The sequence below is a fragment of the Coccinella septempunctata genome, chromosome 6 (genome assembly GCF_907165205.1).
Source record: "Coccinella septempunctata chromosome 6, icCocSept1.1, whole genome shotgun sequence".
NCBI classification, from domain to species: Eukaryota; Metazoa; Arthropoda; class Insecta; order Coleoptera; family Coccinellidae; genus Coccinella; species Coccinella septempunctata.
The window spans coordinates 30,056,799-30,079,960 of NC_058194.1; the positions used below are offsets into that span (position 1 = coordinate 30,056,799).

General features: G+C 37.2%; 4 protein-coding genes across 4 annotated transcripts; 2 read left to right on the top strand and 2 right to left on the bottom strand.

The window, feature by feature from the left end:
- Positions 1-452: 452 nt before the first annotated feature.
- LOC123314836 (endoribonuclease Dicer) lies at positions 453-13,161 on the bottom strand. The gene is made up of 16 exons (XM_044900216.1): positions 13,013-13,161; positions 12,733-12,891; positions 12,426-12,625; positions 12,107-12,371; positions 11,685-12,023; positions 10,455-11,049; positions 10,058-10,336; positions 8,160-8,369; positions 7,583-8,104; positions 5,438-5,729; positions 3,247-3,737; positions 2,784-3,122; positions 2,432-2,675; positions 1,612-2,171; positions 1,163-1,344; positions 453-969 (listed from the first exon to the last, which is right to left on the bottom strand). The coding sequence occupies exons 2-16, from the start codon at positions 12,885-12,887 to the stop codon at positions 825-827; spliced, it is 4,818 nt and encodes a 1,605-aa protein (XP_044756151.1). The 5' UTR covers positions 12,888-12,891; positions 13,013-13,161; the 3' UTR covers positions 453-824.
- Positions 13,162-15,566: 2,405 nt separating this feature from the next.
- Positions 15,567-16,249, top strand: LOC123314840 (39S ribosomal protein L51, mitochondrial). Its single transcript, XM_044900221.1, has one exon. The coding sequence runs from the start codon at positions 15,652-15,654 to the stop codon at positions 16,141-16,143; it is 492 nt and encodes a 163-aa protein (XP_044756156.1). The 5' UTR covers positions 15,567-15,651; the 3' UTR covers positions 16,144-16,249.
- On the bottom strand, positions 16,239-20,943 carry LOC123314838 (dipeptidyl peptidase 9). The gene is made up of 10 exons (XM_044900218.1): positions 20,855-20,943; positions 20,215-20,770; positions 19,884-20,160; positions 19,332-19,611; positions 18,992-19,282; positions 18,514-18,775; positions 18,144-18,452; positions 17,704-17,926; positions 17,451-17,643; positions 16,239-17,394 (listed from the first exon to the last, which is right to left on the bottom strand). Exons 2-10 carry the CDS (start codon positions 20,653-20,655, stop codon positions 17,190-17,192), a joined length of 2,481 nt encoding a protein of 826 aa, XP_044756153.1. The 5' UTR covers positions 20,656-20,770; positions 20,855-20,943; the 3' UTR covers positions 16,239-17,189.
- A 214-nt stretch (positions 20,944-21,157) lies between these two features.
- Positions 21,158-22,833, top strand: LOC123314839 (notchless protein homolog 1). The gene is made up of 3 exons (XM_044900220.1): positions 21,158-21,888; positions 21,949-22,290; positions 22,348-22,833. The coding sequence occupies exons 1-3, from the start codon at positions 21,248-21,250 to the stop codon at positions 22,808-22,810; spliced, it is 1,446 nt and encodes a 481-aa protein (XP_044756155.1). The 5' UTR covers positions 21,158-21,247; the 3' UTR covers positions 22,811-22,833.
- The last annotated feature ends 329 nt before the right edge of the window (positions 22,834-23,162 follow it).

Genomic DNA, 23,162 nt, shown 5'->3' on the forward strand with positions numbered 1-23,162 from the left:
CATAGCGTGGATAAAGGGAGGGCTTTCTTTAAGGGCATATGGTTTGGAGGAACTAGCAGATTTGAAAGACTCTGCAATCTTGAATTTTCTAAATACAATTACTGGTCCTTTCTAATTATTTGGTATTTGGTTATTATTTTTTTCTGTGAAACTTGCATGAATTGTTTCTTATGTATGTGGTTTAAGGAAGAAACATTCACTGCGCGTTGCGTTGAAACGTCCTTCTTCAAGCATTATCTTCCACGGTCGGCACAATCACCAGATTTATCGCCTTTCAATTTTTCAATGGACCCTTACCCACTTGTGAAAATAACTACGCCAATATCAATTCAACATTTATTAAATACTTTAGATAATAAAAATTACATAATTGTATAACTATATAGTATAAAATATAACTGTATAAAACGGTTCAGACATCTTATTGAAAAAATTATTTTTATGTTATGAAGTGGACTTATCCCTAATCCCGATGCACCTTACTGAAGACAAAACTAGAAATCAACATTTAGAAATCCTAAATTATTTTGTTGCATGGTGAAATCACAAATAAACAATGAATATACCCAAATCATTATGTTTTTGATCGGTCGAATCCAGTACAGCTAATCCTGGTTTACTCTTCAAAAGGTGATAATAATAATAATAAGCTGTTAATATTTTTATAAAGCCAAATGAAAGTTTGTTCAACGAAACTGTAAATGAATAAAGAAAGAACTATTTTCAAACATCACAGTCCTTTGAAGAAAATGCCGGACGAGAATCGAACAAGTTTTCTTGTTAGACCGTCTTTTCACAGTCACACATCGTCAATCTGTGAACATTCACAGGTTCCTCAGAGCTATTTTAGCAGCCGCTTTCTTCGCTTGTGCTTTATTAGACCCAAACCCATATACATGCTTAGGTCTACCCTCGGAAAGGAAATCCAGCCTCACCTCCACGTTTCCATTTTCAGTTACTACAGCATCTCTGAAAAAAAAATTAAATTTTCTCCATAGAGTTTGACAACTGCATTGGATTTTTCTATGTATGTCAGACGGAACCATAGAGGAATCGATAGATAGTTTAAAGCGATTTCCTCTTCAATGACATTTTTATGATCATAGAGGTAGTTTTTCGTCAGATTTGCTGAAAAGTGTAAAATTTTCGGTTCTCAACTTACCCAAATACTGGAAAAACATCTTTCTCATAAAGCTGCCTCACTACGTTCTTAGGGACGTTGTTGCAGAACGAATCGATCTCTTTCCACATAAATGGATTGAACACCTTCCAAACTGTTTCAAGAGAATAATTGCTATCCAGAAATATTGCTCCAGCTATTGCCTCGAATAAATCACCTAAAGCCTGAAATACGAATATTGTCACTGAAAAAACCTTTTTCCACAAAAAAAATTATGTTATCAATGCGCCAGAAGTAGTTTTCAGCAATGACAACTATCGACAAGATACATCTCTATGTTGGATGCATAGACTCTATTTCTATGGTTGGATGCATAGAGTTAATAAGTCTATGCATCTTGCATAAGATCATAAGATGTCTCACAGATGAAAACCTTCCAGTCGTCACAGATGTCGCCTATCCTTGCTCCTAACCTGAAAATATCGACTCACCTTCGGTACGTCAACGTATTCGGCCATTTTCAAATCGTCCTCGTCCATTAAAATCAGAACTGTGTCGTCGATGACGAAATCTTTCCTGGCGAAGAAATCCACGAAGTTGTCGATGTAATGTTGCAACGTGTTATTCAACAGCAGCAGGTATTTCTGCAGACCTAACCTAACGACAAAACTGCCGAAGGTATGGTTGTTGACGAGTGCCGATCTGAGGTCCGTCAGGTCGCCGGGCGTCATGCGTGGGCACGTCTCGAAGATGAAACAGGTGACTAGGAAGTCCAGCACGGCGTCGCCCAAGAACTCCAACTTTTCGTAGCTCAGGGTCACCCTGTTGGGCGTGTACGATGGGTGGGTGAAGGCTTGCAGGAGGTACGCTCTGTTCCTGAAAGTATAACCAAGAATTTCCTCGATTTTCGCGTAGAGCGGTAGATGAATTTTTATATTTTCCAGTTTCACGTCCGGCAATAGGGCTGGCGACGGCACGGGGCGTTTCAACAATTCGGTCATATTCTCAGATAATGGTATGACGCCCATCCATTGCACCACCTTAAGGCAACCTGAAATGAAATGAATTGAGACACACAGACCGCACACTATTTCTATAGAGTATTCTTTGGTCTCTATGCACTTGCGAACGTGTCATCAACTAAATTTGTGACATCCCTTCTTTGCTCTGTCACTTTCTATGCCTGCTGTCACATCTGGAGCACAGATGTATATACATATACTGGCCCATAGGTGAACCACTGAAGGTAGTTGCAAAATGATTTTGATTTCACGATTTGAATGGAAACCAACCTTCCTCTTCCTCCCTTACCATCGAATCCAGTGTTTAGCAGATAAGTTCCGAATATAGCTTCAACGGCATCAGCTACACATTTATCCTTCAACAATTGTTTCTTCAAATAATGATCTATGTCATCGAAAGCATTATTTTCATCATCCACGTTATTTTCATAGTATTGGTTTCGCTCCGCTGCGAAATCAACATAGTTGGGGGTACCAGATAACCTTCCATCTTTCTTGAACCTCAGAGAATGCAGAATCATCGGCGAGACAACCTATAACATAAAAGTGAAATAACCCGGTGAGTAACTCAAAAAGTCTTTGTGGTCAATAGTGAATAACTTATCGAATCAACAAGAAAGAATTTCAACAATGAGACTAACCTTATCACAAATATCTTGCCTGACTTTTTCCGGGATACAAAAACCAGGGGGTATCCAACCGTTGTTCAAGCGAAGTTCCCTATTTCTAATGATACCCCCGATGTTGTGCTTCGCAGCTAAATAGAACAGGTTCTTATTGCTGACCATACGACCCTTCAACTGGGTAGCTCTGCCCTCATCGAAGTGTGGGAACCGGATGGTTATATAATGTGAGGTGATGAATTTCAAAAACGAATCGCCCAGAGTCTCAGAACGTTCCAGACTCACAATATCGTTAGCTTTCGACGTTGTCATCGCCTCATACATATCGGCAAGCTCGACGATACCAGAATTGTTATCCTGAAGAATAAAGTTCTTAATTGCTTTCCCGATTTTCGTCAAAACCGATACATTTTAAAGTGTTTTATAAGACTTCGATTGAATAAATTAATATGACAAGAGTGAAATCTAAAAAATCACTTACAAAGAGCATTTTGATGGTCTTGTAGACATAATCTTTTTGGTAGGTTAGGGCAGGATAGTTGTACCTTTTGGGACTACTGTAAACTTCTTTTCTTTGTTCCTGCGTCACAGACTGGTTGACAAATTGGCAGTAAGCATAGATATCTAAAGACGTAACATCTAAATTCCGTTCAATGTCCTTCGGTTCGTCGATATCCTTCCACGGATACCTGGACTCCTCCAACGATTCAATTTTGAAATTATCTCCGGAAGGTATCAGAGCAGGGGGCAAGGCTCGAACCCTTTCAGACTTCTCGAAGTTCTTTACTAGAGGTGTCGTATTTTCCTTATCACCCAAATACGCTTTGTATTTAAGAAGATCGTAGTTAACTTTTAAATCTTCAAGGACGTGATTATTGATGCGGAATCCACACTCTCGCCCAATTTTCTTCAACAAAGATTCCACGCGCAACATGTACGTCAACCTGTACAAAATGCAAGGGAGAAGTCTACCTACAAAGGGAGAAAAAATTCGAGAAATCCTCAAACAAAAAATTCAACCGAAATACATTATTGTACTACACTGCGCAAAAAAATTTACGCACATTATGGAAATCTCAAATTTATTCTACAACTGAAGGTTGTTGATAATTATTTTTATCAGAATTATGCATGCATATGTTATCCACTTTCAACGGTTTTCTTCAATACAGATGTTTTTTCCCAGCAGGAATAAAAAAAGATGATATTATCAGATTTTGAATGTATTGGTTCCATTCTAAAATCAGTTGTTCTCGATCAATTCTAGTGATCAATAGTTTTTCTTTCGTTTGATTTTCCACACCCGATCGCTATGCAAAGCAAAACACGCAATTTGACCCAAGAGGAATGTGCCCAAGCGGTAGTTTTGCGAGGAGAAGGGTGGACATACACAAGAATTGCAGAAAGGTTTGGAGTTTCCCATAAAAGTGTGTCTAAAATGTTGCAGCGATTCAGGGAGACAGGTATGAATTATGAATGTCCGAAGACCAGGACAGGGTAGACCACGGGTAACAACTGCCATTCAAGAACGTTACTTGGGAGTTTCTTCGTTGATACAACGGTTTGCAACCGCTCGCCTCCTTCAAATTCACCTTGAGCAAACTCATGAGGTGCAAATTAGCACTCAGACAATAAGAAATCGCCTCAGAAAATATGATTCAAGGCAAGAGACCCAGCTCTTACCCCAGCCCATCGAAGGGCGTGTTTGGATTTTGCGAGAGAGCAAATCTATTGGGAAGAGGCCGATTGGGAAAGAGTTCTCTTCACAGATGAGTCTAGATTCTGCCTCTACCATTGTGATCGACGTTCCCTTGTATACAGACGTCCACATGAAAGATATGCTCAGTGCAATTTCCTGAATACTACTGGTTTCGGGGGAGGATCGATTATGGTATGGGGTGGAATATCTTTGACTGCTCGCACAGACCTAGTGGTCGTTGATAATGGAGCTATGAATGCTGATAAGTATATAAGGAACATTCTTGAAGAGCATGTAGTGCCATTTGCCCCATACATTGGTGAAAATTTCATTTTTATGGACGATAATGCCAGACCCCATCGTGCGCGCATCGTTCAGGAGTACCTTGAAGAGGTTGAAGTCTCTCGAATGGAATGGCCAGCAAGAAGTCCAGATCTCAATCCGATTGAGCAGGTTTGGTTCAACCTCAAAAGAAGGCTGAAAAGTTCAGAAAATTATCCAGCTACTTAGGAATCCAACTCGGAGAAATCTGGGAAGGATTAGATCAGAACATTTCAAGATCACTCATTTTGAGTATGAACCGTCGTTGCCGAGCTGTAATTAACGCGAGGGGTGGAAATACCAAGTATTAAATCACTTATCAGCATTTCAGTATTTTGAAAATTGTTCATTTCTCTTCTTTCACGTAAGATTCGGTGAAATCCTGAATTTTTCTTCCATTTAATGTGTCTTGTTTCGTTCAAAACCTTCCCGAGAGAACATAAAAAATAAGTTATAAAGTCAATGTAGAGTTAACTTTCATTAAAATTGAGATTTTCAGAATGTGCGTTAAATTTTTTGCGCAGTGTAGTTACTTTCATGAAATGTTGCCGTATTGTGATTGTAAAGTATGTTGGATGAGACGAACTTAGGGCAGAAGGCCGATATTTGGCAGATCATATATAATCAAGATAATTCAATAAATATTGTTTACCTTGTATCCACAGTTCTGCAGGGAACTCTCTCTTGCCCAACATCTCTGGTATCAAATATTCAAGTGTGTCACTTGTGTATTTGTCGTCCCATTTTCTTTTCTTCTCTGTACCAACTGGTTTGTATAGATTCTTACCTTGAGAAATTCCTTTAACCAACAGCAAAGGTTGACTTTTGTTAATAATTACTTCATTATACTTCTGAAGGTAATAATCGCAAAAATCTACGTACTCGTTATTAGGAAAGTCACTTTCCGGATTTTTATCTGCACACACGGCTACTACCAAGTAATCCTAAAATTGTAAGGAGTTATCTGACGTCGTCTGTCACGTTAAAATGGTGCAAAAGAAGGAACGGGCTTTACCTCAGATAGTAGAACTTGGGCAATTAAATCAATCCAAATAAACAAAACAAAGGGGGAAAATTATAAACAGGATAACGCCTGTTTGGACTTGTCAGCGACGGCAGTATCGGCAATGCCGACCCAAGAAATAGGAATCGAATGATATGTAATTCCACTACACTTCACTTGTCAGAATAGAATCAGTAATTACTTATTCTCGGTGTATTAGAGTGCCCTATTTCTAAAGTGTTATAGTTGGGGAGCCACGATGTTAAATCGGGATTTACTCGAGCGTCGTGGAGACCTAATGGATTTCGAAGATTAGATGGTAGAAAGAAAAAAAGGTTCTATGATGTATGCACTTTCAGCGGTGGGGAAAGCGTCTGCAGGGTCTCAAAGATGTAAAAAAAAATCGTCAGGTGTACATACTCGAGCGTGTCAGATTAAGATACTGTATATGCTCTACGTGTCTCTAATAATTAATTCAAGCTTATCTGACAGTTTACGAGGTGGGACTGGCCGTACGGAAGAGTTGAAAATGGTAAAAAAAAATTCCAGCGTGTCAGATTTTTGGAGGATATGTTAATTGGACCCAACGGAAGCTACTTTTCAAGGGACTGACAATTTGGGCGTGAAGCAAGGTCACAGTGGTCCTTTGAAAATGTTAAAAAAAATTGTTACTTGTACATACTCGAGCGGGTCAGATTTTCATACAGATGGTTAATCTGGGTGTTGTAGACGTGTTGACCCATTAATCTGACACTAATCAGGGGGGTTTTTCTTAATCTGACACTTTGAAGATGATAAAAATCCCTTTTTTTCGAATATTTCTTCCCTGTACCTCTAATCGTTTTTGTATTCATAATGAAAGTTGTAGATAATAAAATTCTACACAACTTTTCTCTGAAGCAATTTTATATACTCTCAACCGTTCTCGAGTTAGAGGGCGATAAGGGCGAGAAGCTTAGCCACACATGCGAAAGGGCAAGGTCAATGTAGAATCCCAATCTAATCTACAATTGTCAAAATGACAAGGTATTTCTATGATGACAATTACGAAATTAGTCACGAAAATTTTAGTGTTGTCTGTGACTGAACCTTAGAATGTACTATTTTCCAACGAGTGAATTTTTGCTTCAGCATGTATCGCTAAACACCTCGCATTAATCGCCATATATCTTAAAAACGTTTGAAGGTAGAAAAAATTGCTTGGAACAAAATTTGTAGAAAATGCTATGCTTTACAACTTTCATAATGAATGCGAAAAAGATTTGAAGCCCAGGGAATGAGATAATTCAAAAAAACTGATTTTTGTGACCTTCATGGCCAATTTTTATTGTTTCGGCCCGCTAAAACTGACTGATTATATTTTTTCCGTTATTCTTGAATCATTAACTTCAAAATAAGAAAAAACGCCACCGCGCTCGAGAAGGTACACGTGACTTTTTTTTGCAACTTTGGCGCCTCCCCACACATTTTCGACAAGCTTAAATTGTCAGATTAAGAGAATATATACTTTTCAACATGTAATTAACCACATATATCCTAATCTGACAGGCTCGAGAATGTACAATGATCGCTTTTTTTCACTATTCTGACAGGCTGTCCCAGACAATTCCCCCTATATACAGGTCTAATTTTTGGTAGAGGTACCTACAGGGTCCAAGGTATGTCCCCTTATATTAATCTGACACGCTCGAGTAAATCCCGAGTTTCCCTCTTCGGCTCCCCAACTATTAGGTAAATTCCCATTCCTTCTGCTCTGCAATGTATTTCAGTTGATATGACTTTTTATGTACTTACTGATACCTGTGACCTGTATCGAGGATAGACTATTTTATTGAGATAGGTGTCTGTATTAACAACAATCTTGGATTTCTGTATCTCTGTGTCGTATTCTATGCATTTCATCTCTTGGTTCGCCTCTAAAATCCCGTAATCAATGTCTGATTTACTTTTGCTCACAGGAACCAAAAATAGCGACTCCGCGTTCTCAGAGTGGTCCATGATGAAGCACTCGCTTAGAACCTTCAAGACGTCATCGAAAACCATAAAATGAAATTTCTTGATCGCCCAAATTTCTTCATCAGATAACCAAATAGTTTTCACGTTGTTCCGTATGGAAATTCTAATAGTTCCATTCTTGATGAAAAGTGGAAAACCACAAGTGTTTGGCAAAAAATTGGGAGTAATGAAACCGTAAGTGAGATCTGTCGTCAAAAATTTCGTTTCATCCTCCCCTATCGTAAAAAGAGGTCTTATGTTAATAATGTGCAGGTAAACTTCCTCTTTCGGCGTTATCCTTCCACGAATCGCTCTGGGCAACTGCAAAGATTTTTTCGATGACCCACGAAAAAAAAAATTCCAGTTTCTTTCTAACCTGTAAATCGTGGAGTCTGGTCTTCTTCAATCCAGCATTAACCTCCTTTATCTGGGGGTAGTGTTCGAATAAGAAAGAAATATCTGTTTCCTCCAGAATCCTCTGTCTAGGCAGTAAACTTTGGTCCAGTTCACCACAATAATATAATTGGATACATGCTACGTATGCCGCTGCCCGCTTTGCCATTTTTTTGGTTCTCATTGTGATTCCCTATAATTTTGATTGAAAGGTTGTTTAGGTGAGGAATCTTCAACTAATTTGCTACAATATTTGTTGTATAACGTCGCATTATAGATTTTGTCAAAATACACTGCGCAAAAAAATTAACGCACATTATGGAAATCTCAAATTTATTCTACAACTGAAGCTGTTCTCAATAATTATTTTTATCAGAATTATGCATGCATATGTTATCCACTTTCAACGGTTTTCTTCAATACAGATGTTTTTTCCCAGCAGGAATAAAAAAAGATGATATTATCAGATTTTGAACGTATTGGCTCCATTCTAAAATCAGTTGTTCTCAATCAATTCTAGTGATCAATAGTTTTTCTTTCGTTTGATTTTCTACATTCGATCGCTATGCAACGCGAAACACGCAATTTGACCCAAGAGGAATGTGTCCAAGCTGTAGTTTTGCGAGAAAAAGGGTGGACATACACAAGAATTGCAGAAAGGTTTGGAGTTTCCCATACAAGTGTGTCCAGAATGTTGCAGCGATTCAGGGAGACTGGTATGAATGTCCGAAGACCAGGACAGGGTAGACCACGGGTAACAACTGCCATTCAAGAACGTTACTTGAGAGTTTCTTCGTTGAGACAACGGTTTGCAACCGCTCGCCTCCTTCAAATTCAGCTTGAGCAAACTCATGAGGTGCAAATTAGCACTCAGACAATAAGAAATCGCCTCAGAGAATATGATTTAAGGCCTCGTGTCGCGGCAAGAAGCCTAGCTCTTACCCCAGCCCATCGAAGGGCGCGTTTGGATTTTGCGAGAGAGCATATCCATTGGGAAGAGGCCGATTGGGAAAGAGTTCTCTTCACAGATGCGTCTAGATTCTCCCTCTACCATTGTGATCGACGTTCCCTTGTATACAGACGTCCACATGAAAGATATGCTCAAGGCAATTTCCTGAATACTACTGGTTTCGGGGGAGGATCGATTATGGTATGAGGTGGAATATCTTTGACTGCTCGCACAGACCTAGTGGTCGTTGATAATGGAGCTATGAATGCTGATAAGTATATAAGGAACATTCTTGAAGAGCATGTAGTGCCATTTGCCCCATACATTGGTGAAAATTTCATTTTTATGGAAGAGGTTGAAGTCTTTCGAATGGAATGGCCAGCAAGAAGTCCAGATCTCAATCCGATTGACCAGGTTTGGGTCAACCTCAATAGAAGGCTGAGAAGTTCAGAAAATCATCCAGCTACTCTTAATGACTTAGGAATCCAACTCGGAGAAATCTGGGAAGGATTAGATCAGAACATTTCAAGATCACTCATTTTGTGTATGAACCGTCGTTGCCGAGCTGTAATTAACGCAAGGGGTGGAAATACCAAGTATTAAATCACTTATCAGCATTTCAGTATTTTGAAAATTGTTCATTTCTCTTTTTTCACATAAGATTCGGTGAAATCCTGAATGTTTCTTCCATTTAATGTGTCTTGTTTCGTTCAAAACCTTCCCGAGAGAACATAAAAAATAAGTTATTAAGTCAATGTAGAGTTAACTTTCATTAAAATTGAGATTTTCAGGATGTGCGTTAATTTTTTTGCGCAGTGTACATAAGATCAGTCGTGAACAAAAAATCGCCTTGAGTAGTCAAGCTGACGATTAAATAATATCAGGGTTATAATTGCCTATAACGAGAATTTCAGAAAGTGTGAAGAACTTACCTGTATTGGTTCTTTTATTGGACAAACTGTTGGCAATACAACTGTCACTTGAGCACCCCCAGGGACATCCTCATAATACCATTCAGGGGAATATACGGAATATCGATCTGACTGAAGTGTCTGACAGTAACGGGTCAGTAGGGAAACAGCGGAGACAGGATCCACATAAGCAGAACCGGGTCCGTCCACATAAAATGGTTTCAGACGTTGGTTGCCACGCATTTCTTTGATTTCCTTATCAGAAGGCACTTCCCTCTCGTCATTTTTCCCAATGAGAAACTTCAAATATAAAGGAAATTTCACTGAATGGCCACTAAAGTAAAGTGGCAACAAAAGAAGCAGCCATAAATCGATACAAACAATACAAAATAAACATGCATTTACTCATTATGCTTACATCATTAAGAGTTTTCTCAACAGATCCATATTCTTCATATCTGCTGCGAAATTTTTCCATAGCATTATCCTTAGGCACCATTATATAGTAATGGCTCTTCTTGTGCCTCGCCCTACCTTTGGATTGTATGTAAGATCTGTAATCTTTAGGAACGTCGAACTTGCACACCATCGTGCATTTCGGTATGTCGATGCCCTCCTCCAGTACTTGAGAAGTGCAAAGCAAATTAGTCTCCTTATTGACGAACCGACTCAGAACTTCTTTGTTCTTTTTTGAAATATACATATTTTCTAAAGAAAGCGTTACATTATTGCTGGCCCCAACAATGAAATCTGATTTGATGAAATCAAAATCTGGATCGTTTTCACTCAAAGCTTTCAGAACATAATGTAATACTTTGGCAGTTGATCTCCTTTCAACAAAAACCAATCCGCAAAGTTCCTCATCCGACCTTTCCCTAAAGTCCTTGAGTACTTCAAACAACTTCATAACTTTAGGGCTAGAAAACTTGGAAATACGGTTCTTTTCTTTTTTGCAATCTTTCATTGCCATCTTGAAATAGTTGGCTATCCCCCCCAAGCATGTCTGAATAGACCTGAAATTGAAGAAATTCACATTCGAGGACTTCTGAATTTTGTGGATAAAATGAAAAAATATCAACGGTTGAAAAGATGTCACATAATAAAATTATTTTCATAAGTACCGAGGCCAAAATCAGTATTCCATGAGCAAAATCGAAGAATAACCCGCTCTGTGATCGCTGCCAACCTAACCTATATTTCCAGACCATAGACATAGAGACATGGACCATTCCCTTTCCATCTGTGTATGAAATACCATCAAATAAGTGACAGGGAGAAACTGAACATAAGGCCAGCTAATTGTCTTTTTCTAGAATTTTGATTGGTCCACATTCACGTCTGTCATCAAAAAAGAGACAGGTATTGGCCTGACGATCATTCCTCTCTATCTATCGGCTCGGAACAAAAAGTTATAGTATACTGGCCGAACGCGCCTTTTAAGAGTAATTTTTGACTAAGTTTCATCTTTCGGTTTTTTCTTTCAACATCTATACTAAATTTGTTTTTCAATTCGATAAGGTCCATTTGCCAAAAAGGTTAATGTACCAATAAAATATGTATCTGCCAATAAAGTAGATCCATCATCTCACAAGAGATTCTCAACTGTCTGAAGCAACTCGGGGGAAATATGACTTTAGTAAACACTTACTGTACAGCATAAGCCAATTTCACATCACTGCAACTATATAGGATTCTGGTCAACAAGATGTTACCCACATGACAGGCAATTTTCCCTCCATAAATCCCAAACATACGTATATGAAACTGAATATCTTTCATCAGATTGAGTAACTTCTTTTTATCATCGACTGGTTCTAAAACCTTCAGGTTCTTATTTATTGATCGTTCCTCATCTTTCTTACTTTTCAAATTCAGCAATTCGACAATTCTTATCTGCTCATCAATAAAATTCAAGCATTCATTCTCTATTTCCGAAGTATTATAAGGAGCAAAAAAAGCAAAATGTTCTTCTGGATTAGTTGCATATCTGAAATTTAAGTAAGTTACCAATTCCTTTCAAATAAAGTATAGTAGGAAAAATCCATCAGTATGAATAAATTATATACTTACCCTACCACTACTTCTAATCCATCAACTGTAGCAATTTTACTTTTAAATGTTACCTCAAGTGATCTTACTTCTTCCATAACTTTATGGGGTTTACAATTACCATTCAATAAAGTGGCAGTTAATCCCAATATTTTCGGGGGAGATGTTAAATCATAAAAGGCTTCCATTAAAACTCTCATAGAATGGTCATTGACAGCATGGTGGCACTCATCAAAAATTAAAAGGTTCACTTTACTAGGATCAAATATTTTGCCTCGGACAATTGCTGTATAAATTTGAAATCATTTAAACAAATATTGGATATATCTCATCTACCTACCTGCGAATATCTCACTTGTCATAATCAACACTTGATTTTTTTCAAATTCTCTATGCCACATACCAGGGCTCCAAAAATCTACATTCATTTCACCTGAATAACCTCCACATTGAAAGGGAGTATGCTTCTTAACATATTTAACATGCTGATCAACAAGGGCAACAGTGTTCACCAAAATAATGCTTACTTTATGCTTTTCACTAAAAAAAACTCAGTTAGACAAAGTGATATGTTCATTACTTTGTCTGTAGATTAATGTCTGAGACCCTTCATAGACAGAATTTCAATTAATTAAAGAGGTTTTTACCCAATCAAATCTCCACCCATTTTTTTCATTACCATTATAGCAATGAAGGTTTTACCAGCTCCGGTAGGTAAAAAAATTATGGTGTTACCTTTAAGACATTCATTAAACAATGCTACTTGATAATTTCTAGGAGTGAATTCAACTTGCTCGTCCATTTTGCTGAAAAATAGGACAGAATATTGTTTGAGAAAACAGAAGGAAGTCCTAGTTCACAAATGTGTTTTGAGAGATGAAGTAAAAAATCTCTTCTCCTCAGCTGATGAGATCCAAAATAACATACCTATGTTCAAGACAAAAACACCTTTATTCTTATGAAATATTTCATCAGATTTTTACCATAGTTTTATTTTCAAGATTAAGACGTCGGGGACTCCCAATCACAGAATATACCATCTCAAACACCGAAGACACTGACAACCTAACCTAGGTTCTGTGGGTAAGAGGTGTCTTTGTCTTTGGTCTCAGAGGAGCTTTGATGCAAAAATCCTAATTTATAATCTTGAGTTATCTGTTCAAAAGTTTCTCTTTTATAAAAAAATCGAACTGAGCATTGGAATTGCTGAAACCTGCTTGGTAGCAGGCTCATTCGGTCGTACTGAACATACTAAAAGAAAAAAGAAGAGGCAGTTCCTCTTTGGTCTGTGTCACAGAACATTAAATAACCTCAAATGATAACCACCATAGAGTTAGAACCATAGACCTAATGCATTGAACTCAAAGATATTACACACATATCTTTGATTGAACTCCATAGAGTTCAATGGAGTTCAATAACCTAATGTCATTGAACTCTATGGGAACTGGAATGGCTTCGTAGGTAGCAAAATTCGTCGAAAATTGTGACCGAGAGACTCGAGAGAGAGGGAAGAAGTAGAGCAACCTTTCTCTCTCTAGCGTGTTTTTGTTTACACTATTATAACCTAAATTTAAATGTCATTTTCGTAGATAAATTTTAAATTACATTGTTTAATGTCTTTTTGTCAGTATTTTAGTAAAAATCATGGTGATAAATTGTTTAGAAGCCATATACTTCCGATTTACATTCCTAAGAAACTCGAAAAATGTCTATATATCAAGTCAAGTTAGCTGTTGAACAGAATTTCTTGTGCTTTTTCAAAGCTTAAATATAGTTTTTTGGTGAGTGTTTTTTAAGTCTATGTGTTTCCCAGAGTTACAAAAGTGGTTTTTGCAGTAACAAAAAACATTTTGAATAAGAAGAATTTCATAACAACAATGGTCCAGTATTGTGTTGGAAACAGATGCCATAATGCAGGGGACATAAATATAATATAATATTTTTTATGTGAAGTGTTGGTATCACATAAACCAATCCATCCTGAACAGTTTTACAGAAGTGAGAATCCACAAAAGGAGAGAAGCAGTAAATAATTAGGAATTATGCCTTATGTTTTTCATTTTTTTAGGTTCCCTCTCTGAAAACCTTTTACTTTATACCTTTGGACCAAAGCTACAGGAAGGAAAAACTGGTATCCGTAGAAATACATTTGCAAAAAAAAATTTGCAGTCCCCCACAAGAAACATTTCTTGGCAGTTTGTCAAGGAATTAGAAAAAGTTCAAATGGAGGAAGGTCTAAGGTTGGCTAATTCCCTTTCATCTCAGCATATCAATTGTAGAAATAGAATTATGAATGTCAGATTAGCTACTCAAACAATGAGTAATGGGGTAGCAGATGCTATGGAATTTCTTGATAACAAATGTAAGAACTTACAATTTGAAGATAGTGCCACTACCGTTGAATTCATTAGAAAAATTGATAGTGTTTGACATTCTTAATTCTAGAAATCTGTTCGGAGAGGGTTTAAAGCTCCAATTAGATCTTTTTCCCTGAGGTATGTTGAGGAAATTTTCAGTGAAACTATAGAATATTTAGAATCATTGGAAATTGATGATACCAACATTCTTTTTCACCATCGAAAGACATTCGCTTTAGTATTTATTTCGACCATGAAGAGTGCACTAGGGCTAGTGTAGAATGTTCCATCAATCAAAATTAATGAATGATGAACTTCATGGGGATCCTCTACTATTCGTCAGAAAATGACTAAATTAATTTTATATAATAATTGCTAAGCAAATGTAACATTTTTGTCCCAATTATGTTGAATAAAAATATTTCAGCAATTTTGTTCTTTACTTTTTGATATGATTCCTTTTATATATTGAACTATTTGGAATATTTAAAATCTCTCGCACTGACACCAGAGACGACTGTCTCTGCTCCAGAGACAACTCTGTCTTCGCTGATACCGCTTTTCATATGATTCCAAAGCTTTATCCGAGGCTTTTCAGAAAATCATTTCCTCATATTCTTGCCTCTAGATTATAATTAATATTTATATTCAAATTACTCTAAAGCTTCTATTTTATTAATTCATCAAGGCTGCAAGGGTGATTATTAAAAATTTCGTTCCCGAAATTCAGGAAATTATGATTAACACCATAAATCACTAAAAAAAGTGCAAAATTTTTAGAAATTTCGATTAGAATGACAAACTAATGATTAAATATTTTTAGTACGAACCGACTCGTTGAAAGATTTGAACAATTTGGGAAATAGAGGAAGAAGTGAATTTTTCCAATCAGTATCAAACCTTTAAATATTTTCAGTTCATTCTTTCATTCCCGCACATTGAAATGTTTACGTTGCTAATAGCAACGGCGTGCGAGAGAGAAAGGTTGCTCTACTTCTTCCCTTTCACTCTTCCTCATTTTGCCTGTATCGCGATGCCATTCCAGTTCCCATAGAGTTCAATGCCTAATGTTAAGGCAAATATTCCTCTTTGGTTATAGATTATATATCTATGGTTTGAACTCTGTGGTTTGAACTCTACAATTTCTGATAACCACAATTTTTGTCAAAACAGAACCAATTTTCTAAAACAAAATTTATCGTTATCATGGCTTGGACAAATATAAAATGTTGTTTGAGCAACATAAAAGCGTGGACACCAGAGATAAATTCAATACGTTTCCGTTATCATGCTGATAAAGTTAAACGAGGTCCCTTATTGAGGAGGTTTGGTTACGAAAATCCAATATTACAAGAGGGCTCACTCCCCAGAATTAAAGATGCGAAACCCCTCCCAATGCCCCAATATCACCCTAAGAATTCATGGAACCAAAAAAGAGCTTTATTTGGTCAAAATGATTATGTTGATATTCTTGGAAATGAAAAATTACATCCGACAAGAATACTTTACAATATGCCATATTGGCTTAGAGGTGTCGGTGGCAATGAATTTCAAGTGATGATCAGGAAAAGAAGGATGTTGGCTAAAACCGTGTATCCGCTGGCTAGGCCAACGAAGTGGTATCAGTTAGAAAAGAGAATAAATTATTTGTACAGATTCATGAACAGGAAGACTAGAACAGGATATTCACATCAGTGATTTCAAGACATTGACTCAATGTTAGGCACTAGTATTTTAGACAATATTATTGTCTGCTGTATCTGTATGTTAAAGGTATGTTAAATTCAATAAAATTTCATTTGCATAATGTTTTACTTCAATTGTTCACTTGCACAAATCTCAGATCGCATGAATTATAATTTTTCTAACAAATTCAGATGACTTAGACAATTTGTTGAAATCATAGTTTTCATTATCAAATCAAGCAGGAAATTAATTAAATACATTATTTCAAATGAGAACACTAACATGTCTTTCGACATCTTCAAGTTGCACAATGAAGAAATTAAATTTACAAATAAGTTACTTTATTTTCAGAACTAAAATCATTATTACTTTTTTCAAATGATAATATAATAATTAGCACAACACAGAATAAAGAAAAAATGTAAATTTCTTTTCATTAGAAGTTATAACCTTTTTTTGAAATCTATCAAAACGGCATGTTTGAAATGTGTTAATACTTATCGGAGCATGAAAAAAGATAAAAAAAATACCTTCAGAAAAGGGGACCCTCCAAAGAGAACGTCATGATACTCAAAACACATTTAAAGATACTCTCATTGCAAATATATCACAGTCTCTATCAGAATCATTGGGAAAAAAATCATTAAAATAATCAGTTAAAAAATTAATACAAAATATATCCAATCAATTATAAATCAAACTACTTCTGATATCCAAGGACAACTTCAAGAAAAGAATCACCTGCAACACTAATTAAACCTATTAAAAAAAAAATTACACATCATTGTATCTCCTGATCGCTGAAATTTACTGTTTTGATCCTGCAAATATTCAAACGACTTCTTCACACTGAAAAAGGCATTGCAATTGAGAACAATATGATACTGTACTTGAAGTGGAGTTGAATCATATGACAGAATACTATAATAACTCATAATAGTACTACAAGTTTTTAACTTCTTGAGGGAAATTTTCCAGCATCATCAACTATATGGTATAGCTGAAAATATCTCTTACGTTTGTACTGAAAGTCCCCTTCCAGTGTACAGAATACTAATTTAAAGATTGTTCTGAAAGAAAGATAACATTGTAGTTTCATAATGTTTACCAGCGTCTAGATTACGTAAAGAATGCCTCTCATTTGGATATACTCGCAACTGATATGGTTTTCCTGCTTTTATCATGCCATTCACCAGTTGGCTTGTATGATAAAAATGGACATTTTCATCTATGAGCCCATGTATGATCAACAAACGATTCTCCCTGCAACACCAAGAATTTGACTGTGTGAAACAAACACCAAAACATTCCAAACTTACTCGTCCGGAAATCGATTGATATAATTAAGAACGGATCCTTCAGTGTACCCCTGATGATTATGCTCGGGCAGATCCATGTACCTCTCCGTATACCCAGTATCGTAGAGTTTCCAGTTAGTGACGGGCGCTCCCGCAATGGCTACTTTGAACAGGTCCGGATATTGAACCAGAGCCATAAGACTCAAGTAGCCACCTGAAAATTCGTCGATTCACAGTAGCTATCACAAAGAGGCTCCGGAAAAGGTTATCTTACCATAGGACCATCCGTGTACTCCCACTCTGGCCAAATCGATGTATCCCAAAGTATTCGCAAGCCAATGCAAAACTTCCACCTGATCTGCCAACTCCAAGGTACCCATCCGTCCTTTGATGTAACCTTCAAACTGCAGCCCTCGATGATGCGATCCACGCGAATCGATCGCCACCACTACATAACCCCTGGAAGCCAGCATGTGCATTCGGAGCTGTCTCATGCCCTTAAAAAGTCACCTAGATATTATTCGATAGCTCCAATATTCTGTATACACTGCTCAACAATTGATAGGAATCACGCGTTATCATCGCGCTCCCAATGTTTTACGTTGAAGTGAAATTTATCTACAAACTGTCTATGTCATCTGTCAAAAAATGACATTTCTGAGATACTAAGGTTAGGTTTCCGGTTGAATATAGAAGTTAGAACAGTCGGCTTACCTTGAAAGTATTGGATACCAACTGCACTTCAGGCCCGCCATAAACATTCAGGATAGTGGGATACTTCTTGCTGGGATCGAAATCGTGCGGTTTGAACACCATGGCATACAGCACATGACCGGATAATATCTGATGTGTGTACAGGTCCGGCCCGTGGTATGTGCTAGGCACCTGTCTCGATTCCATAAGGTAACCTAAAGGGGTCAACGTGATGCCTTCCACAGTCCAATCGGAATGAGACAGGCCGAATACTTGGCAGGCGGGTGTCTTTTTTATGTTGCTATATAATGTGACCATCATCGTCAGTTCCTAAACGACAAATACGGTTTGGCGCAATCAATCCTCACTGATCGATTATAGTCATACTAACCTCGTTAAAATCGACCATGTGTGAATAGCCCGGCCTAGTTAACAGGCGTATCTCCCCAGGTCTCCTGAGGGACACCACATACAGGTGTTTTTCGAGAGGCGTTTCCCTAAATCCCATGAAATAAACCAATTCTTTCTCTACGTCCACCCAAATGTCTTGAGCTGGCACCTCCCAATCTCCTGAAGTCAGAGCTACCTTCGACAATATTCTGGGTTGAAGACACAGGAAATTCATTGATTCTCTAGCACCTGTCGTACCATTGCTGATAAAGATAACTCAAAGTAATGTATTGTTGCACCTGAGGATCATATTCGGACAAGAAAACATAACCTAGCCTCGGCAGACAAGAAATAAACTTGGAATAACGACTTCGTGATCTAGGTGATGAATATTCAATAAAAACTCAGGATTTTCCCTCAATTTGCGGTATTACTGCAAATGCAAGCTACAAAATTGATTAAACTGGATATCTGCATACCTGTAGGGCATTATTTCGGCAGTAACTAAATACAAATGTCGGAAGCCAGTGTCTTCTGATGCCCAAATGAATTTTATTTCGTTAGGATTGGTCATCGGGAAGAAATAGAGAAGATCGTGTAAATTCACCCATATAGAAGACTCCTGAGAATAAATTACTTGGACTATTGGACTACTTGGACTTGCGCCTTCACCTTCTTCATACTTCGGCAATTCTTCAGTGAAATTACTGATGGATAATAGCACTAAATCAAGTCTCTGCTGTCTACGATTAAGTAATTGGGCCCATATGCTGTAAAACAAAAATTACCCTGTGCTTTATTATGCGGAAAATTACTCACTATTCGGAATTTGGGGTCCACCCAACTCTTACTATGTATTCCATCCAGGGAAACAGCATATTGAGTGAAAATTGCAACTCCAATGAGCAGATATCAACGATTTCATCTACAGCATTCAATTTGAACTCTACCATCTTGAGACTCGAGTTAGAATTAGCACATCCAGCTCTTGGAAAACGAAATTCTTCTACTTCCCCATTATCAGTTGATGATGAAGGAAAGCAGAAAATTTTAACATTACCATCGTCCACTTCTTCATATAAAATTCTGTATATTCCTCCTAAAAATGAATTTCAAGTGGAAGGAAAACACAATGCAAGTGAGGGCTTTGAGGTGGTTTGTAATTCGGGCTATGTTGCCAAATCAGACAATTTTTCAGGAATATGTAAAAATCTATAAGATAACAATTCCAAAGATATGGTTTTCGCACAATCTGGCAACAAAATGCATGAATCACACCTTTCCTGCATGTGCAAATTGACTCTCAAAGCCCTCGCTGTGTTAACTGAAGTTGAAGATAGTATCAAGTAACCCAGCAATCATAAAAAGTACCTGAGCATTGTGGTTGCCACCAATAGCCCTGATATCGATTGAATTCTTCTTGCATGACATAAGAAGGTACTCCTGCACACAACGGATCATCTGCCAGGTTCCTACCTCCTTTATGGGCATAGGTCAGTCTTACACAAGACCCTGACGCAGTATGTGTAACCCAAATATCGTGATTACAGATAAAAGCTACTAGATCTGGATTAGATGGGCATATTTGAGAATAAAGTTTGGCGCCAGTACATGCTAATCTAAGTTTAGTGGGGAAGAAGGGACCATTCTGAAAAAATTTGAGATCAGAACAAATGACCCAGTATAATTTGCTTACACTTACTGTATAACCATTATCTAAACATTGATACAAACTACTATGTGCTGGAAAAATTATTTTACCAGACTCTGCATGGAGTTCATAAGTATTGATCCCCCAAGATGCCATTCTTTTACGTTCACAGAGCAGCTGTTCCTCTCTAGAATGTTTTCTGATGTGCCCCTGATTAGGGAAATTAGATTCTATAACAAATTGCCATTGCAATTTCATACTATTTGGTTGACTAGTGTTCGGAACATCTGTATACATCAAAGTAGTCTCCCAGCAATTTGGTGGAATACTTAAAAAATATATTCTTGTCTTCCCATCTTTAAGCGTACGAAAAGAGATTGAGCTTGGTAGCAGGGAACTTGACAAATTCGAAAGTTGGCGCCGAACATCACCAACTACTCCTTTCAATTCATTCCAGGAGAGTTTTGAAGTACCAGCAGATTCAGAATCCATACTTAAGATTGTTCAGTATACCATTTGTATCTTACACCACAGTTGCATTTTATTTATATTCATAGGGTGGTGATGTTGCTTACTGTAATTTACTTAAAATATTTACAGATCATTGCTGAAAAAAATAAGGTGAAATGTGATGAGTTTTTTCAGTAATTTCGAGAATTTCTAGTTATTTGACCCAAATTTACAAACTAACCTATTTTCCCATCCGTCATTATAATTTTTGATGCAAGAGAAAACAAAGGCCTAATGACAGTTGTGCAGTATGCAGTACTCATGTACTGTGAAATAAATGAGTGAACAAAGAAATTTTATGTAGCATAATTATTTTTCATTCAGGTTTCAGATTGAAAATATTTGAGTGAGTAAGTTCAAGTAATTCAAATAACCATTATTGTGGGCTTATTTCAGAACTCCAAGACCGACAAAAAATCATAGTATTCTATGACAGTAGTTCAAAGTCAATCGATAGTTCAATCTATGGTTTTAAAACCTAACCAAATTTAACCTCCCTTCTTAACCTCAAATAATTAAAACTAGTGTTTTCTGTTTTGAAAAAGTTAGATTTTGATTTTTTAGTTAGCCTGAAATGGAAATGGACTCAATGGAAAGCGGAGGGAAGGAATTGCTATCATGCCGTTTCAAATCAGAAACAGGCGAAGTTTTAGGAGATATCATGGATTTGCCAGTCAATTGTACACTGCAACAGTTAACTTTGATCTGTAATGCTCTTTTAGAGCAGGAAGAACCAGTCCCGTATCTTTTTTTCGTAAACGAAACAGAAATAACTAATTCCCTGCAAAAGACACTTGATATTACAAATATAAACACTGAAGAAGTTATCGATATTGTATACCAACAGCAGGCTGTCTTTCGAGTAAGACCAGTCACGCGATGCACAAGTTCTATGCCTGGTCATGCTGAAGCTGTGATATCAGTCAGCTTCAGTCCTGATGGTCTCAATTTAGCCAGTGGGTCAGGTGACACTACTGTTAGATTCTGGGATGTTTTGACTCAAACACCATTGCACACGTGCAAGGGTCACAGAAACTGGGTTCTTTGTATATCGTGGTCACCAGATAGCAAGAAATTGGCTTCAGCATGTAAAGATGGTAAAATTATCATATGGGACCCTTTTACTGGGAAACAATTGGGTAAAACGATGATAGGCCATAAACAATGGGTGACTTCTCTGAGCTGGGAGCCTTATCATCAAAATACAGAATGTAGGTCAGTAATTCCGGCTGGATAATTGTTTGCATTTTCTCATTTAAATCATGATATTTATAGATTGCTAGCTAGTTCTTCAAAAGATGGTGATGTCAGAATATGGGATACAGTTTTATGTCAAACATTGAGGACGATAAGTGGTCACTTGAAAAGTGTAACTGTTGTCAAGTGGGGTGGCTCAGGACTTATCTACACCGCTTCACAAGACAGAAGTATAAAAGTCTGGAGGGCACAAGATGGTATATTGTGTAGGACATTGGAAGGCCATGCACATTGGGTGAATACACTGGCACTAAACACAGATTACATTTTAAAAATAGGAGCCTTTGACCCAGTTAAAGATTCTAATAAAAATACATTGGATGAGAATAAGAAAAAATCTCAAGAATTTGCTCTGAAAAGGTAAATTCAAATGATCTGCATCTCTCTGAATTTATAATCAACTTATATTTCTTGAAGGTATAAAGAAGTGACAGAAGCATGTGGTGAACGGTTAGTTTCTGGTTCAGACGATTTCACAATGTTCCTCTGGGACCCAACGAAAGACAAGAAACCAATAGCGAGGCTCACAGGCCATCAACAGTTGGTTAATGATGTCAAATTTTCACCAGATGGTAGGATACTTGCCTCTGCTTCTTTTGACAAATCCATAAGACTTTGGCAGGCTAAAACTGGAAAGTTTATAGCAACTTTACGTGGACATGTCCAGGCTGTGTATATGGTAGCCTTTTCTGCTGATTCAAGATTGATGGTCAGTGGAAGTGCAGATTCCACTTTGAAATTGTGGAATTTGAAGACGAACAAGTTGGAAATCGATTTACCTGGTCACGGAGATGAAGTTTATGCAGTGGACTGGTCAACAGATGGTTATAGAGTTGCTTCAGGTGGTAAAGATAAAGTTTTGAAATTGTGGCAATATTAAAATATTTTCAAAAGTATGAAAAAGCGTTTTGTTCCTTTCCTACAAATAATGTATCCCAAACATATCTTGGTAACAAGCGCCAGCTCCTGGCGAGCAAATAGGCGCATTTTGAAAAAAAATCAATTCATCAGTTTTCGAGTTTTTGAAATTATCCGGAATTCTGGGTTCCTTTTTAGAAATGTTTTGCTCAAAGATATGCGGTTTTTTCGCTGTTATATCGCGTTACTATTACACCCTACAGTAATAGTTATAGTTATTATTAATTTTGGAGCTCTGACCTCGATATTTTTTTAGTAGATTCCCTCATCCTAATCGGTAGATTTCTTTTATTTATATTACTCTATGACTTGAA